We start from the raw sequence: 16,368 nt of genomic DNA on the forward strand, positions 1-16,368 counted from the left end.
TTGTAAACGTTTTGGTGCGAAAGGAAAGCAGATCACTCGGTTCTAAGAGTTACTTGTTTCCCCTGAATACAGTATTTGAGTTGACTGTCTGAATAGCAATATGCGTGAACTACACTTCCTAACCAGCCTGAATGGCTCACACCCAACACTTGACTATGTAAGTATATGATAGGAGTTAATGGTATGGACAATCATGAGCATCTTACCAGTTTTAGAAATGCTAAATTGTTTTCTATATTGCTTGTCAGCCCAATTAGACCTAATTTCTATAATTGTAGATTCCTGAGTCCAGTCCCAGGTCTACTGAATCAGACTGTCTGGCAGTTGCTCAAGGAATCTTACGTTTAACTGGCTATCCAGGTGCTTTATATGGATTCTAAAGTTTGAGAACTTCTTGCCCAGTTTAAAACACGAACTAGTGGCTGAGAAATCTCAGGGTGTTTTGCAAAATGTTTTTAGGATTTTTTTTTTTTAAAGGGCACTAATTGAATGACTTGATGACAGCTGAAGCTGTATGTGCCTGGCACTCCTTTCTCTCTTCCCACTGGAGTTCATGGTGGAGCTGGATGTCTTCTGTGGGCCAGCATTCCTCTATGGGGAGTTATTCACATGGAAAATGCCAGTCTGTCTAATCATGTGGCTTTCTCACAAAATGTCAAATGCAGGGAGAACTCTTAAGTTTTTGTTTTATTCTCCCTTCTAAGCATCTTATATAATAATCTCACCTTCTGAAACTCGGCTACCCAAGCACCTTGTTAGGAGAAAAGGATCAGAGGCTCCAAGTACTGAAAACCAGATGAAACAAAGTCCCAATCTTTCAGGGCCCCAGTTCAGAATTTTTTTTTGCTCACCGATTTGACAAGCTTATTTATTTTGAATGGTTATTTAGAGGAAGAGGGAGTTTTACAGGTACCACGTAGACAGCAGCGGGCAGTGACAGCAGAAAGAAAAGGAGGATATAGGAAATTAAAAAAAAAAAAAACCGGCAAGAACATAATAGGACAGTGGTGGTGGAGCATTTGGTATAGAAGCAAACACTTTTTATCTCAGCGTGTCCCAACGGTATCACTGTCTTGTGGTATAGTGATCCATAGATGTAAATGGTGAATCGGTAGGTATACTGACAGCAAAGTTTGTGGTTTGAAATATATTCTGGAAATATTTTAATTAAAATATTTAAAATAAAAATTAAACCTCACAATTTTTTAAAGAGGTACACTCTCAATTATGTGAGAAACATAGCAACTAAAATGTCTTATTTCAGGTGGATGCAGGTGCCCAAAGTTTTTTTTTTTTTTTTTTTTTGTGGTATGCAGGCCTCACAGTTGTGGCCTCTCCCGTTGCGGAGCACAGGCTCTGGACGCGCAGGCCCAGCGGCCATGGCTCACGGGCCCAGCCGCTCCGCGGCATGTGGGATCTTCCCCGACTAGGGCATGAAAGCGTGTCCCCTGCATCAGTAGGCGGACTCTCAACCACTGCGCCACCAGGGAAGCCCCCAAAGTTTTAATGTAATAGGGAGTATCACTTTAAAGTGTGCCTTTTCCCACAGGACCACAAATGACTAAAATCCCAAACACCACCAATGTATTTATCACTGATTCCTCAATGACAAATAAATATACATTTTTAAGAGGTAGGTACTATATTTTCATCAGTATGAAGGAAATTTGGTAATGAAATACTTGGTATTGAGAATTTCAGAAAATTCAGTAGAAGACCCAGTGGCGATGTCATACATGTCTTTAATCCCATCTGAGCAGTTTCCGTGGGAACACATGTTCAGGCTGGGAGTGTTTATTGAAAGCAGATGTTATATCTTGCTTCCGGTCTGGAGTGTGGTACACAGATATATAAAAGATGGCCGGCACGCCAGGCTCATCTGTACTAAACAGGCAACTTCCCTTTTACTGGCAAAAAGGGACAGGCCCTAATATTTTAGGATGATGAATAATTTGTCATTTATCATTCCTAGTAGGAAAACTAGGATTCCAATAGCTTGATATTAAAGTGTTTTGTTTTTTTTCCTTCACAAAGTCCTGGCTGATATGAAGCATTTCTTTCGAGAAGAACATTGGCACAGGAAGGCGTCTGGACCCCCATCAGGCAGGTGGGTTACTGGCAGCGGCTGTCGCATTTGAATGCTTTATCTTTATCCACAAACCACCTGGCCACAGGTGACTGAGTGTAGGAGTTGCTTCTTTTCTGGTCATTTCACTCTGCAAAGTACACAGGATGTCCAAGATGCTGGGTGGGAATCTTTAGAAATACGGTTGTTATTCAGCGCCCCCTTCTGGGAAACCCTAAGAAGCCGATTCAGCCTCCTGGAAACCGCCAGCTTGGGAGCCAGGCGGCAGCCCAGTGCACAGGTGCCTGAGGGCAGCCCTACGTGCAGCAAGTCTGCCCAGACCCTCCAGTGCAGGTCAAGGTTTCTGCAGTTCTAAAGGTACTATCTGACCTGGGGAAAATTCGGCCAGGCAGCGTACTGTGACAGATAAAAACAGGAGACATTAAATCCCTTCCCTCAAATAAAATAATATTCCTTTTGGTATAATAGTCTGTGTCATACAAATGCTAAACTTTTGGTCTGAATACCCCCAATTACCCCATCTATTCTGTTATAATTCATATTAGGTTAAAAAGGAAACACATACACAAGGAAGTCTGTTTTAACCTGAAATAATTTTGTTGATATCTGAATTGCTTTCAGTGGGACATTTGCTTTAAACCACAAGGTATCTCCATCTGGGTTATCAGAGTACAAAATCCCTTCTCTCCCCCCACCCCCATCCAAAACAAACAAAGAAACAAACAAACAAAACCCCAAACCCACAACTCAGCTTCAAATAACTTTTGAAGAAATGAGACTCTAAATATTTACATATGGGTCAAGAAATAAATCACAAACTATTTACAAAAATACACAAGCTTATATGCATTAACAATTTACACCAGTTCACAAAAATATTAAAACATAAAAAAACACTATATAAATTAAAGTTAAGAACTCAGAAGTATGACCTAAGACTTCCTAGGATGCTTCTCTCATGCAGGTCATGGTTGAAAAATCAGATTTTGCTACCTTGGAATCTAATCTGTAAAACAACCATTTTTATTCTTTGAACACTAAGAGCACTAATCGAAAAAGGAAAAAAGACCCTCTGTGCACACTGACATTAGCTTGCACACAGTTAAAATATACCATTCCTGACAGTTCCGTAACACACAGTACTAAAAATCACATGCCTCTAACCATTTGGAATTAACTTTCTGACATCCTTTTGCTTTCATCATTAATTCTTACACACACTGCTCAGACGATACTTTGCCAACATACTGAATGGGTGACTGACAGGGCTGGGAACAGATATATGGACTTTGCAGGCTCCTTTTTTAAACTAAAGGGCAAATTTCAAATTTACCCTGTATATGTCTACTGCTGCTTCAGATGTGGTAATAACCTATTCTTCTATCCCCACTCACTTTAATGGTCCCTCTTCTTTACAGGATTAGTCCTAGAATATTTCAACCTGACCCTTTAAAAAAATGCTTTCCCATTATAAAAATGTGCAGGCCCTATCCTGGGACCATCCCCAGGGACTTGCATGTTTAGAAGGAAACTGACTACAGGAAGTGATAAGGCTCAGATGAAATTTACTCAAAGAAGATGGCATCTCCGGGGCTGTTGGCAAAGTCTCTGGCCAGACGTCCAGGGAATATTTATTTCAAACAAAGCTGTGGTATCAGAATTTTGCCAAAAGGGATAAAATCTGGAGACATGGCTGTGAAAATACCAACAGAATTAAGTTCTGGGTTTAATGCATAAGGCAGCTCCATTTCCTCATCATAATGCTCCATGTCAAAACAGTGACTCAATCTGTGAAGTCACACACAAGGTGAACTATGCTGAGGTAACCGGGTCACAGTGACCTGCCGTCTACCCACAATATAAGAAAGGGAAGGACACTGGCAAAGTCCTTCAAAGAACTGAACCCAGAGTTAAGGCTGTACCTACACTAAAGTGCAACAACGGTCGATTTTACCTAAAGTTTGTGTTTCACGCTTATACCAGGAATTTGAGTCATTATTCTGTATTCAAAATATTTACCTGACATTTCTAAACCCACGGCACTTCAATAAAGTAACCGCCTTCAAGAATTAACCTTAGCATTTATAAAACAGACCTTAGTCTCAGGAGTAAATACTGCGTGTGACGAATCCACAGACGTTAAAATTGGACACCTTCAGCCACATCCTTCGAGGCTCTCAGTTCCTAAAGCCGTCTGTATCTCCAGGTCACACCAGCTCCGCTTCCTAGCCTCCCTGCTGTTGTGAGAGCTTACAGGGCTTGTACGATCTCAAGGGGACAATGGATTGCCTACTGACAAAAAGATGGCTATGGCTGAAAAAATATTAGTGCCGCATATTCACCAAAGAGCAATTCCTGCACAGCGCTCTTGATGTGTGTGTGCTAAATGGAAGTATCCTGTCAGGTTCCCTAACATTGTGACTATATACCAGGTCGGTCTGCACTTTTCATCTAGAGGTCTGAATTTCTGCAGACATTTTCCATAATTTTAGGATTTCTACCATGATCTTTATTGAATCTCTCTGATCAATTCTGGGGGAACGAAAGAAAACCTTACAGCGTGTTTCCACATATAGGTAAGTGTGTTGCTCTTAAAACTTTATTTTTTTCTAAATGTACACCCTTAAAATGCAATCACACGATATTTTAGATTAAAAAAACTGGCATGAATCCTACTCTTTATACAATTTCAGAGCAATATTAGCAGCGTGAATTTAGCCTCTTAAAAGATTTCTCTTTGCTCTAAATAAAAGTTGCTTCCAAGGTTTAAAAAGCCAGAGCAGCAACCAGCCAGTAAATGGAATGACATTCTCCTAGTCTCTTCTACAAACTGAGCATTGAAAACATGTGAATGTATAAAAATCAAGTATCATAAAGAGCTATGGAATGACATGACAATCTCAACTCGTTTTATAAATACAGGACTGCCTTCGAGCCTGGCATACGTGGTGAGGTGGGTGGAGAAAATGGAATGCAACTTTCAAAAGAAAGCCCTGGGTATAAACATGTTTAACATGTCTCCAGCGTTGTAAGGACTATACCTAAAATGCTGGTGTGGATGGCAATTACAGTAAGACTGTGATCGCACAAGGACAGAGGGAAGAGACAGTACGTTCATTCCTCAGGCTGTAAACGGTCACCGCCCAGAATTCCAGCAGGTGAAACGGGCTGTGCTAAGTGGCTATTGCTGGAACGCTCAGTTTACTAACAGATAACCTGTAGCTACTTTAAGAATTCCCAGGACACCTGGTTTAGAAACAAATTAACATGTAAATTTGTAATCATGATAAATTATGTGTTTATCCAGTCAAACCATGCTGTTTTTTTTTTAAACGAAAAACAAAAGTTGCTTTAGGAAAACAAATGGTGTGAAATATTTCACTAGGGTCACAATTTACCAAATATTACTGAGAATAATAAAACAAAAAGAACTGAAGGCAGGCAGCAGCTTAGAACCACTGATGTCGTTTTCTGGTACTAACAAAGGTCACTGACTTCCAGCTAAGAAGGCTCTTTAATTCTAGCTTACAAATCCCTCTGCAGTGAGAGGCGTCTGCCCACTGCGCTGCGAGGAGCAGCTATGGAAGGGTGTGACAAGCACGGTTCAGCCTGGATCTAAGTGGTCTGACATTCTGTGACGGTTATTAAATGCTTAAAGTCTTAATTCCTTTTTTTGTTATAATTTTCTAAATGTCCAACAGACTTACGTGAAGGATCAAGGAGAAGTTTTTCTCCACTCTAATATAACACACAGCCCCTTCTAAGACAGGGGGAATGAAGTTAGAAAAACGGGTGTCCCTCTAGGCAAGATACGGCTACTGGGAAAGCAAGTGGGAACAGACAGGACACACACAAAGACCTTCGGGGAAGTGGGCATCAGCGGCTCTGAAGGACACAGAAAATGCTAGGAAGGACGAAGTCAAACTCAAATTCAGTAAAAGGCAGTCCTCAGGCTCTTACAAATCAGCCCTTATATATGGCAAGTATGGTAACAAATTTCTTTATGAGATTTTCAACACAGTGCTGTACAATCTTTCAGATCTTTAAATGACAAAAATGACAGTTTGTAGATGGAAGAGGTGGTGATGAAGCAGGGAAGGGGGGAAAAGATGGTGATTTATTTTTCTTCTTATTTTTTAAATGTGGTCGGGGGTTCTGTAGCTTTTTTTTTTTTCTTTCTTTTTTTTGGTTACTGAAAAAAATAGAACAGTCCACTGTCCAGCAGAGGCTGCTTCAACTCTATTGCTCCCGGGGCTCATTCCGCATGGACCTGTGTCTCAGAATGCTGCAAGGACAGCTCTGTGGGCAGGAAGGCGCCCTGCCCCAGAGCTGTAGCGTATGTCCTGTTCTGTGGGTGGGGAAAGCTGGGGGGCACATATGTGCCCATCGCTGCTGCTCCGAAGCCTCCTCGCTGGTGCTGGGGCGGGGAGTGGTAGCCCTCCAGGTTATCGTACTGGGGCCCGACAGTCCCACTGCCCTGGCGCCTGCCATGTGTTTGGTACTGGTATAGCACGCCGGGGTCCCTCTCCACGTTCTGGGTGTGGTGGAGCTTCAGGCTGTGACTCCTCTCTGGCTTAGGGGGTGGGACTGCTGACTGCACGAGGTGTTCCCCCTCCTTGCAGCAGTCTCTGGAGTGTTTCTCTGGGGCTGCCATCTGCCGAGCCCGAGGCCTCTCCAGCTCCTTGGGGAGCCTCACCTCTTTGTGGTTCAGTCTTAGAGACTCCTGCCCTGATGGAATATATTTCCCTCCAGAGTTATGGTAGCTGACTGGCTCAGAAGTGTCCGGAATCCCTTTGGGCCCATAATCTAACTGGCCGGCTCCCTGTGGGTAAGGTGGCCCGTTTTTTGATTCACACAGTTGCCTATGGCTTGCTTCCTGATGTGCCCTGTGCTCGGGGAGACTACAACCCATGTCATGCAGCTTCCTGTTCCTGAGGCTACTCTGCTTCTGAGGGAGGGTCGGCTTCTCTGACTGCCCACTGCCGTGTCCTCCATGGTGGTGGGCTCTGTCGAACTCTGGCTCCAGATGCTTCCTATAGAGGCGGTCATCTACCTCGGGACTGAGGGCCTTGGCCGGGTGCCGCCCCTCCTTCCCTTCTGCCACCGAGAGAAGTCCAGTTTTCCCAGGATCTGATTTACTCCGCAGGTGGATGACATAGATCCCACCCAAGTCATCTTGCACCACGGGGGTCATGTTGTCATACTGGGACATAACAGGCCCTTTCACCTTCTGCCGCGCACGGCTCTCCCTCCGGATGGACTGCAGGCGGTATTTTTCCATGTCCTCAAAATCCCATGAGGTGTAAGTGTGCTTTACGTCGGCGACTGGAGGCATGTTGACTACACTGTGGTCATTAGCAGAGAAACAGCTAGTCACATTGGCCCGGGGACGTGAAGGCAAACCAGCGTAGCTGTACACGTTCTTTCCTTGCAGCCTAGGATTGTAGAAAGCAAAATCGCGGTTGGGCAGGCGGTGAAGGGGCCTCAACTGCACTGTGCTGTACGCATCCACGTCACACAGGGCCCCGTCTGGGCTGAAATAGGAACCAGAAGAACTGGAATAGGGGCTGTAGCGGTAGTGCACCCGGCCATTCTCAAAGTAAGGCTGGAGCTGAGTCACGTGATAATCTGAGCGGGCCTGGGAGGACTGATATGGCTTATACTGGTACAGGGGTCTTGGGCAGTAGGCTGGTTCATCATCTGGGGGCACCTCTGTCCTCGAAATGGGGACAGAGCGAATCATGGACGACGGAGGGGTGTGGAGAGACTGCACCCTGCGGATGGTGGGGTACAGGGGCATTTCTTCCGAGTAACAGCTGCCCCTAACGGAGGAGCTCAGAGAGGACACGTATTCGGCCCGGCTGCACGGCTTCGGGTGGTGTCCAGACACGTTTCTGCCCGGGGCCACGTATGTGTTGTAACGAGGACCCATGGAGGCTGGTGGCTCTGATCTGGAGCCGTACATTTGGTGCTGCTCCACTTTGCCGTGATGAGGGGGAACACTCTGGGGGCGGTACTGGCAGTTTGGAGTCAGACTGAAATGCAAACAGTTTTCTGGACCAAAGGGATCAGTGGGGACATCAGGCCTAGCAAAGGTGGAATAAGCAGTTTTCTGAGACGCATGCTTGGCTTGCGGGACAGGGACTGGTAAAGGCAAAACGTCCTCCACGGAGGCTGAGGAAGTCGTGACAAAGGGATGGTGCCCAGAGCTGCTGGACGTGTCTGCGCAGCCGGAGTGGATGGCAGCAGCGATTTTAGTCTCCATGGTCCTGGTGGGGGGCCCCGGGGTAGGGAAGCCACAGGAGGAGTGCACGGGGACGGGCTCGCCGCGCAGGTGCAGCGGGGGGGCCCTGGCACCTTCCCGCACCTTTTCAGGAAGGCTGGGCTGGGGAGCGGGCGCAGAGGCGGGACACTGCGCGGCGGCCCCGCCGTCGCCGGCCAGGACAGGCGTGGGGTCACCCAGGGCTCCGGGTTCAGGCGGCCTCTCTGGAGCCAGAACTACTCCTTGAACCTATTGAAAGATGATAACATTATGAGTTTGTTTTTTCTGCTCCCCTCTACGGAATCAAACGCTAATAAATTCACAACTCACAAGTTGAGGCCATTTGGGCAGCAGCTTGAAATTTCCCAAGCTGTGCAGATACACTGGACAGGACAGAGACCGACCTGTCCCCACTGCCACGAAAAGAAGGCCTGTGTGGCCATCCGATGTGGCAGCCATCCCATCTTTGGAGAGATGTTCTCATTTACGATAGGTTTTCAATGTGAGATGAGGTGGCCCATGACACTATCTTACTGTGCAGACCAAACAGAAGTTTAGCCAAATAACCACCAGGCTTAAAAACATACACCCTGTCTATCTGTGTAGCTCAGTCTCAACACCAAGAACATTCTGTTAAACAAGAAGCATTGATTCTATCTGGAGAGGTTTTTAAAGTGACTCACGGCTGCCCAGTGGACAGTTTTCAGCCCCCAGTCCAGGGAAGGACAGGAAGGGACTTGTCTAGGTGGCATGCAACAGTCCCTGTCTCTCCCTCCCTCCTAGTGCTCCAGCCGGTCAGTGGCAGCAGAAGCCAAACGTGGTCCTCACTGCAGGGCTGCAAACACACTCCCCTGGAGAAGCAGCCACTAGAAGGAGCATCCCACACAGAAGACTAGATAGTGAAGTCCTTTTAGTTCAAGGTGACCACAGTAACCCTTAGCATTCTGCGCATAACATTCTCTCATCAAAACAGGTGCTTAACTACAGAACAATCTGCTGGTTAATGTTGAGAAAATAACAAAAAGTCCTAAGACACTGTCATCTCTGATAGTGCTAAAAAGTCTGTAAGGCAGAAAGTCTTTCAAATGTCCTGAGAATACAGCGCTTTGGTAGTGCAGACGTGAGTAACTGGCAGAGGTGGTTGGACGACTTGCCCAGAGCCACAGTGAATCAGTGATGGAGCCGGAAAACCCTGCAACCCTAACACCCAAGGCCCAGCTTGACTCACCTGTTCACAGTCTCTTCGTATCTCTATGAAGAAACTACCTACCTTCTTAGGAACTAAAGGGAGCAAGTATGGTTAAACTAGAGCCACCGAGTAACCACTCCTTTTTCAGAGGAAAACCAGCATCACAATAAAGGCAGATCCCAACCTCAACTGGGAAATGTTTCATGGAAACCTGCCACAGGACTTAAAGGCAGATGTCAGATCTCACTCGAGGTAACAACACACCCTGCTGGAAAGTGACATACCTTCGGAAAAATACACATTTCATCTCACTGACTTCCCCCCTTCTTACCTTGTGGGCGTTGTTTAATCCTATACTGGCTGCGGCTTGTACCTGCCCCAGGACTGGGAGCTGCTCTGAGGGTCTCTGGGAAGGAGGCGGAGGGAGGGGACGATTAGTTCTGTGACCGCGCTGGAGGGTGGCAGCGGTGAACCCTGCTGCGCTGGGCTGTTCGACCACATCCCAGTTGGCTTCCCTGGCGCTCAAGTCAGCTGCTGCTGGAGCAGTGGTCATGTAAGCCACGGGGGCTGTGCTGGTATTCTCTTCAGGGGACCCAGAAGGAGAGTAGATTTTGTCCCTAGGCAAATTAGAAGGTGCGGGAGCTCTGTCTGCAAGTTCTGAAGGGTGATGGGGCTTATCCACACTTGCACCAAGATAAGAAGGAGGCTGATCTCCACTGTAGAAATGAAGCTGATCCTGGTCCACAAAGGAGACAGTCGGCATACTGGTCTTCACAGACTGGTCTTCAGGGAAACTTATGTGATCATCAGACTCAGAATCTGTTAAGGGAACTGAAGTGACTCTGGCCTTTTCTGGGTCCCCAGATAAATAGATTCGAGGCGGCTGACTGCCTGGTATGTCAGCTGGGTGTCGCTGCTCCCCAGATTCAGTGGCGGTGGAATGGGTACAAACCCCAGTAGCTGCTGTATCCGGTGCTGGCTGGTCACAGTTTCCGGAGGCCTTGGTCTGGAGGTGGAACTGCTCAGCTGGCCTATCGGTTTGGAAATAGGCTTTATCTAAGGTAGCACTAGAGTAGGCAGCAGGCAGTTTCTCTTCAGTCGCAGCCACTGCTGTGTCTCCATAATGTGTACAAGCAGCCTGGGAAGCGCCCGGTCTCTTCAACGACTGGGTCGAGGCTTGCTGTGCAGACTCAGCTAAGGCCAGCGCCAAGAGGCGGGCAGCATTTTTCGGAGGCGGTGGTGGTGGGATAAGAGAGACTGAACTTACAGGAACGGAATCCTGAGGGGGGTCATGGGTATCTGCTCCTGGTGGGAAATTGGGAAAAAAAATGAAAGTGAAAAGGTAGCTTGTGTTATCCTATACGGAAAGCCAAACACACCCCATTTCATCACTAAAAAAATGGGTGCCTTCCATATTTCAAAATGGCAATCCACGATCTTCTATCCCACATGCAAATGCTGTAGAAAACACATCTGGTTCAGAAGGAAAACTAAAACAAGGAGTGTTTAAGATTGCAATCTCCTCTTGGATTGCTACAGAGATGGGGGTGAAGCAGGTCCCTCACCTGGCTCAGAAAAGATTGCCTAGAAAACAAGCTTCGAGTGCTTGCAGATTGTTATTAAGGATAGTTTTTATATTTGACGGTGTAGGCTGGCTGGTTAACTTGTAAGGCTATAATTTAGGTATTTTATCAGAAGAGAAAACAGAATCAAGAGCTACGAAGTTGTGCAAAAATTATCCAGGAATTCTGACTGTCCAAGGAGATAAGGGGACTTTATGAAGGTTTGAAGCAGGACCACTGGCCCTTTGGGGGATTTTCTGTTTGACTGATTTTAATTTAGGGCTTTGAGCCATCGGCACCACCTAGAAAAACATTCTGTTTGATTAAAGGCTGGCTGTGGAGTAAATCTCTCTCTTAAAAGGCACAGTTGGCACACAGGGTTGAAGATCCCTCTTAGCTTAAAGAAAGAATGGAGGAAAACAAATGGTACCTGTCTGAGTCTGTCCAGAAGGTACAGCCTTACTCTGACTGCTTGAGGCAGGCTCCTCCTTCCCTGGCGGGTCTGCGTCTGCAGCAGCCACCTGGTCCAGGGGCTGGACTTCAGACTCACACCCTTCCTGGGCCTCTCTCTCGTTTGCTTTTATCTTTACTACCTGGGTGGGGGATCTATTTATGACATCACTTTCTTCACCACTTTTGTTCCAAGCTGGAGAAGGTGCATTCTGAGCTGCTGTGTTTGCGACGGTACCGATGACTTCTGACACCCGAGCGGGAAGGGTCACTGCAATTGGCTCAGATATGTTCAGAGAGGGGGATTTGCTTAATTTCCGTCCAATCTTTGGAGAGAAAGCATAGACGACCTTTTCAGTGAACGAGGCTGGCTTAGATGATTTGTCTTCAGTTGGGCTCAAGTCCAGGGTAAAGAATGGACTCAGTTTCTCCTGAAGAGGAGAGACAGGTTCAGAACTGGCAGTGCTTCCTGGAGTCTGAGACTGGCTACCACCTGCTTCTGTGTCCTTTCTGTTGGTACTCTGTTTATCCTTGGAGTATCCCAATGAGTCTAAAAAGGAAGCCCCGCTCTCCAGACATTCTGATTCGCCCTTAGGAGGACTGCACTGAAATGACATTGGATCAAAATCCAGGCTGGCTACCCCGATGTCTGGTGGGCTCAGGTCAACATCCTCCGCTGAATGCGGAGACACGAGAGCAGGGATGTGCAGCAGCCCTACTTCCTCCTCACTTCCATTGTTGTGAGACAGATTATCGTAGGAATTACAGCGGTTCCCCAGCATCTCTCCATTAAAAGAGGCACTCAGGGCATCACTGCTAGATCTGGGTCTTCTGGGTCGGAACAGCTTGGAATCACCTGGTAAAAATGGATACAATATCAGAGTACGAATGTCACAGGATACACGGTGCCGTGATAAATCATCTACTCAGTACAGCAGAAACATGCCATATAGAGTAAGAAAACATAGTTGTCTCTTGGGGCACACAGGTGGAACTTGCAAAGCAAATGCTAAATGACAAACACATTTGATACAATCAGAGGGAGAATGCATTTGATGGTTTCAATAGGAAAAAGGACTCAAAACTCTTAGATTCTATTACTAGTCCAACACTGACTCTTGTGACTTTGCCCAAGTTTTTCATTTCTTTTTGTCTGATTTTATCACTGACCTCACACATGATTTGTGAGGTAGAAGTAACCACTTTAAATGGTGCTTTGGACATACAATAGCAAAAAGGGTTTTCTGTTTTTCTGAGGAAAACTCCTCATACCCAAATTTCTACAAAATTGAACTTCTCAAAAAAAAAGTGTTTACATATATTTAGTAAAGGATTCCTTTCAAATACTTAAAAATAATTTTTTTTTCTTTAACAAGAACAGGCTTTTAGTTTCTCAAGGAGAGGCCTTAAGAGTGGTAGAGTATTACCTGATTTTATGATACTGCTAAACATCCAACTGGTAAAAGCAGTCCTCTATCTCATTATTCTATTACAATGATTAGAATTGACATAGTGAAAATGTACTATAAAAAGGCACTGTCTTAACACAAACACATCCACTAATGTGTTTACCACTTATAAAATTAATCCCTACTCAAATATTATTTGCTGCTTAATACAAGCACCTACCCAGCCCACTGCATTGTTTTTGTGAACCATTCTCTTAACTTCAGTGAAATGGAAAATCTTGGAAAACCAGTAAGATGTCAGACACCCAACTGAAGTGAAATGCGAGGATTTGTTGAATCACAAGCAGAGCCATTGGTCGATGAGGACCTGGCAGTTAGAAGTTATAAATGAGGATGAGAAAGTTGACCAGAAGGAAGATACCCCAGGAAACTTCAAAAGAGCACAATTTGAATACCAATGGATTAAGAAAAGTCCATGGGAAATCAATGCAGCTCTTGATTATTTTTGCAACAAGGGCCTTTTTTTACCATACTGCTGCACAAGCCAAACATGACGTGGAGGATGTCCTATTTGCTAAACTACATGGTTTTGTCAAAAAAGTTCTACCTCCCTCCAAGTCAACATGGAAGTAATCTTTGTTCATTCTAAAAATTAGTACAGAGTTGCAACTATAACCCGACTTATGCTAAACGGAAGCTAAAAAGTTATTTTCAAAATTTTTTAGTTTTGTTCTTCAAGTTGCAGTCAAATCTTTTTGTACTATTTACCATAAAATTTTGGTCCCCATTTTAAGCAGATTCACTTTAAGTTGTCTTCTCCTGGTACTAATCATCCTCAGATAATGAGGGCTGCCTCTAACCAAAGTGATGTATGAGATTTAACGTCAGGTTAAATTTGTAAGACAAAAGACTACTGGTCTAAACATCAAAACTGCTTAATTTTATACTTTGTAACAAACATTGTGCTCTCATTGTGAAATTTAAAGAAAGAAATACTATTAACACCATTTTCCACTGGGCATTAATAAATATAAATGGTTAACTTAAAACACTTCACCTATTTTTATGTAAATTGAATAGCAATCATGTCAAAAGTGAAGAAATTAAAGACTGGTACCATATTAAAACATCAATGGACAATGCTAAATATCAATAGATACTAGTATTTTTAGGAAATCCTAGTCTATAGCCTATTTATTACGCATGTATTTATAAAATATAATTAATTCTGTGTCCTTTTATGAAATATATTCTAGAGTAAAACAACTGATGCTTTAGTCTTACCATCGGCTGCGTGGAGAGAAGAGAGAGACTCCTCACTCTTCGCTGAGCGCAAGGTCCCTTCTGCCCTGACACCTGAAGAGTCGAAACCAAACAGTGTCAGGCTTTATTCACCGTTACATACGTACTGAAAGGGAACAGTGCTTTTCTGTGCATATATTTAACTTGCAAGAGTAATTATATTTCTGCAACCATATTCAATTTTGCATTGTATTTTATAATGTGTTGTACTGTTCTCAAGTGGTTTCTTATGTGAAAAATCTTTTCTAAAGGATTATGAACTTGAGAATAGAGATGAGTTTTAAAACTTGCTTTTGTATTTCCTAAAGATCAGTATGTCTTGAGATGATCTCATACTGTTGCAGCAAAAATAGAAATGAGACTTTTCTGATAAACAAGAAAAATAAGCAACAGTGAACAGGCTGGGGAAACAATATAAACAGCCCTGAAAGAGTTAAGCAATCCTGGTTATTCTTTAGCTGTTACTACTAACAAATACTTGTAGCTAGACATGTCCTTCACAAAGCTAATTACTCTCTGATTCCATATGAATTGTACCCTGCACCTGGCGTTCACTCTCGCTGCATTCTCTTGTAGCAAATCACCCCTTGTAGCTGTTCACATTTCAGAAAGAAGGCCGCAGGTTGATAACCCAGAGATGAACGGACCCAATTAACAGGCTGCCTGACGCCAGCAGTGACTGTTTTAAAATACTGGAAGAAGAAGAATGCAAGACCTTCCCCACTTTGATCCTAGCACTTATCCTTGGGCGTTCCACCGATAAGAACCCCTGTAATTCCCCAGGACAGGGGGGCACAGTTCTTGAGGCACTAGCCTGCTGTGTCTTTCCTTCTGCCTGGCAGAAAAATAAAGCCATCTCTCTCTTCCTCCAAAATCTCTGTCTCCGTGTTTCTGTTCGGCATCGGTGCACAGGGAAGCCGATATTTCAGCAACAAAGCTGGATTTAGGGTGAGCCCTAAATCCAATGACTGGTATCCTTTTAAGAAGAAAAGATGCAGAGAGACAGAGCAAAAGCCATGTGAAGATGGAGGCAGGACTGGAGTGGTACCACTGCAAGCCAAGGAACACCAGGTGTCCCCAGAAGCTGGAAGAGGCCAGGAAGGATTCTTTGGATCCTTCAGAGGGAACATGGCCCTGCTGACACCTTGATTTCAGTTTTTAGCCTCCAGAACTGTGAGGAAACAAATTCCTGTTGTTTTTGTCCACTGAATTTGTGGCACTTTGTTATGGCAGCCCTAGGAAACTAACACAGGTCATTTAATTAATTACACATGTTGAATCTTATTTGTTAAACATCCTCATCCTCTTTCAACCTCTTGGCAGTGCTCAAGGCTGCTGACACTTCCTTGTAAGCCCTTCCTCCATGACTTCTGCTGCTGGCGCTCAGCTCTTGTTCCCCGCCTAGGCACCTTTTGTTCTCACTCTCCTTTCATGACAGCTCTGCCTTCTCTACCCTCTAAACACTGCTTTTCTCCAGGACTCAGGCCCCAACTCGCTTCCCTCACTCAACGGGCTCTCCTTCAGCCACACAATACATGCCTAGGGTTTTCACCCTTGGTTTGCTGATGACTTTCAAATCTGCATTTCTAGTTAGATTAAACCCCTTTATTGAATGCTAGATCCATACTATTAATCACCTCTTGGGCAGGTCCAACTCACTATGTCCAAAATTAACACATTATTTTTCTTCCCAAACCTACTGTTCCCTACAGGCATAATGGCACCACCAACTCCCTTACCATTTAATCAAAACCTGAAAATTATCTTTCTCATTTTTCACCACCATTTGGTCACCCACCCTGTAGATTCAGCTTCCTGAACACTTCTCAAATCTATTTCCCACCCCCATGGCCACTGCTTATTCCAGACACTCAACGTTTCTTGCCTGCACAATTGTATCTGTCTCCTGATTTATTGTCCAGCCTCCAGTCTTGTCCTCTTCCCATATATTCCCTATGCTGTTGCCAAAGTCATCTTTCTTAAACCCAAACCCGATCATGTTATATATTGAAGGTGTAACAGGGAAGAGACAAACCGGGACTACACGTTGGATCTGTTTCTTTAACCTTTGCTCTCCGCTGCTTTGGTTCACTAAAAGGGTACTGTCT

The 16,368-nt window shown here is 44.7% G+C and overlaps 1 protein-coding gene across 3 annotated transcripts in view; it reads right to left on the minus strand.

Annotated features, from left to right (window-relative positions):
* Window positions 1–2,660: 2,660 nt before the first annotated feature.
* ARHGAP32 (Rho GTPase activating protein 32) overlaps window positions 2,661–16,368 on the minus strand; it is a 255,708-nt gene continuing 242,000 nt past the window's right edge. For all 3 annotated transcript variants that reach the window (XM_082626852.1, XM_082626851.1, XM_082626850.1), the window contains 4 exons: window positions 14,243–14,314; window positions 11,530–12,405; window positions 9,869–10,842; window positions 2,661–8,597 (listed from right to left, as the gene is read on the minus strand). In XM_082626852.1, the coding sequence (XP_082482978.1) occupies window positions 6,342–8,597; window positions 9,869–10,842; window positions 11,530–12,405; window positions 14,243–14,314 (4,178 nt within the window). In that variant the 3' untranslated portion in view covers window positions 2,661–6,341. The remainder of the gene's footprint in view (window positions 8,598–9,868; window positions 10,843–11,529; window positions 12,406–14,242; window positions 14,315–16,368) is intronic.

Source organism: Mesoplodon mirus, assembly GCF_964341445.2.
Source record: "Mesoplodon mirus genome assembly, chromosome: 7".
NCBI lineage: Eukaryota > Metazoa > Chordata > Mammalia > Artiodactyla > Ziphiidae > Mesoplodon > Mesoplodon mirus.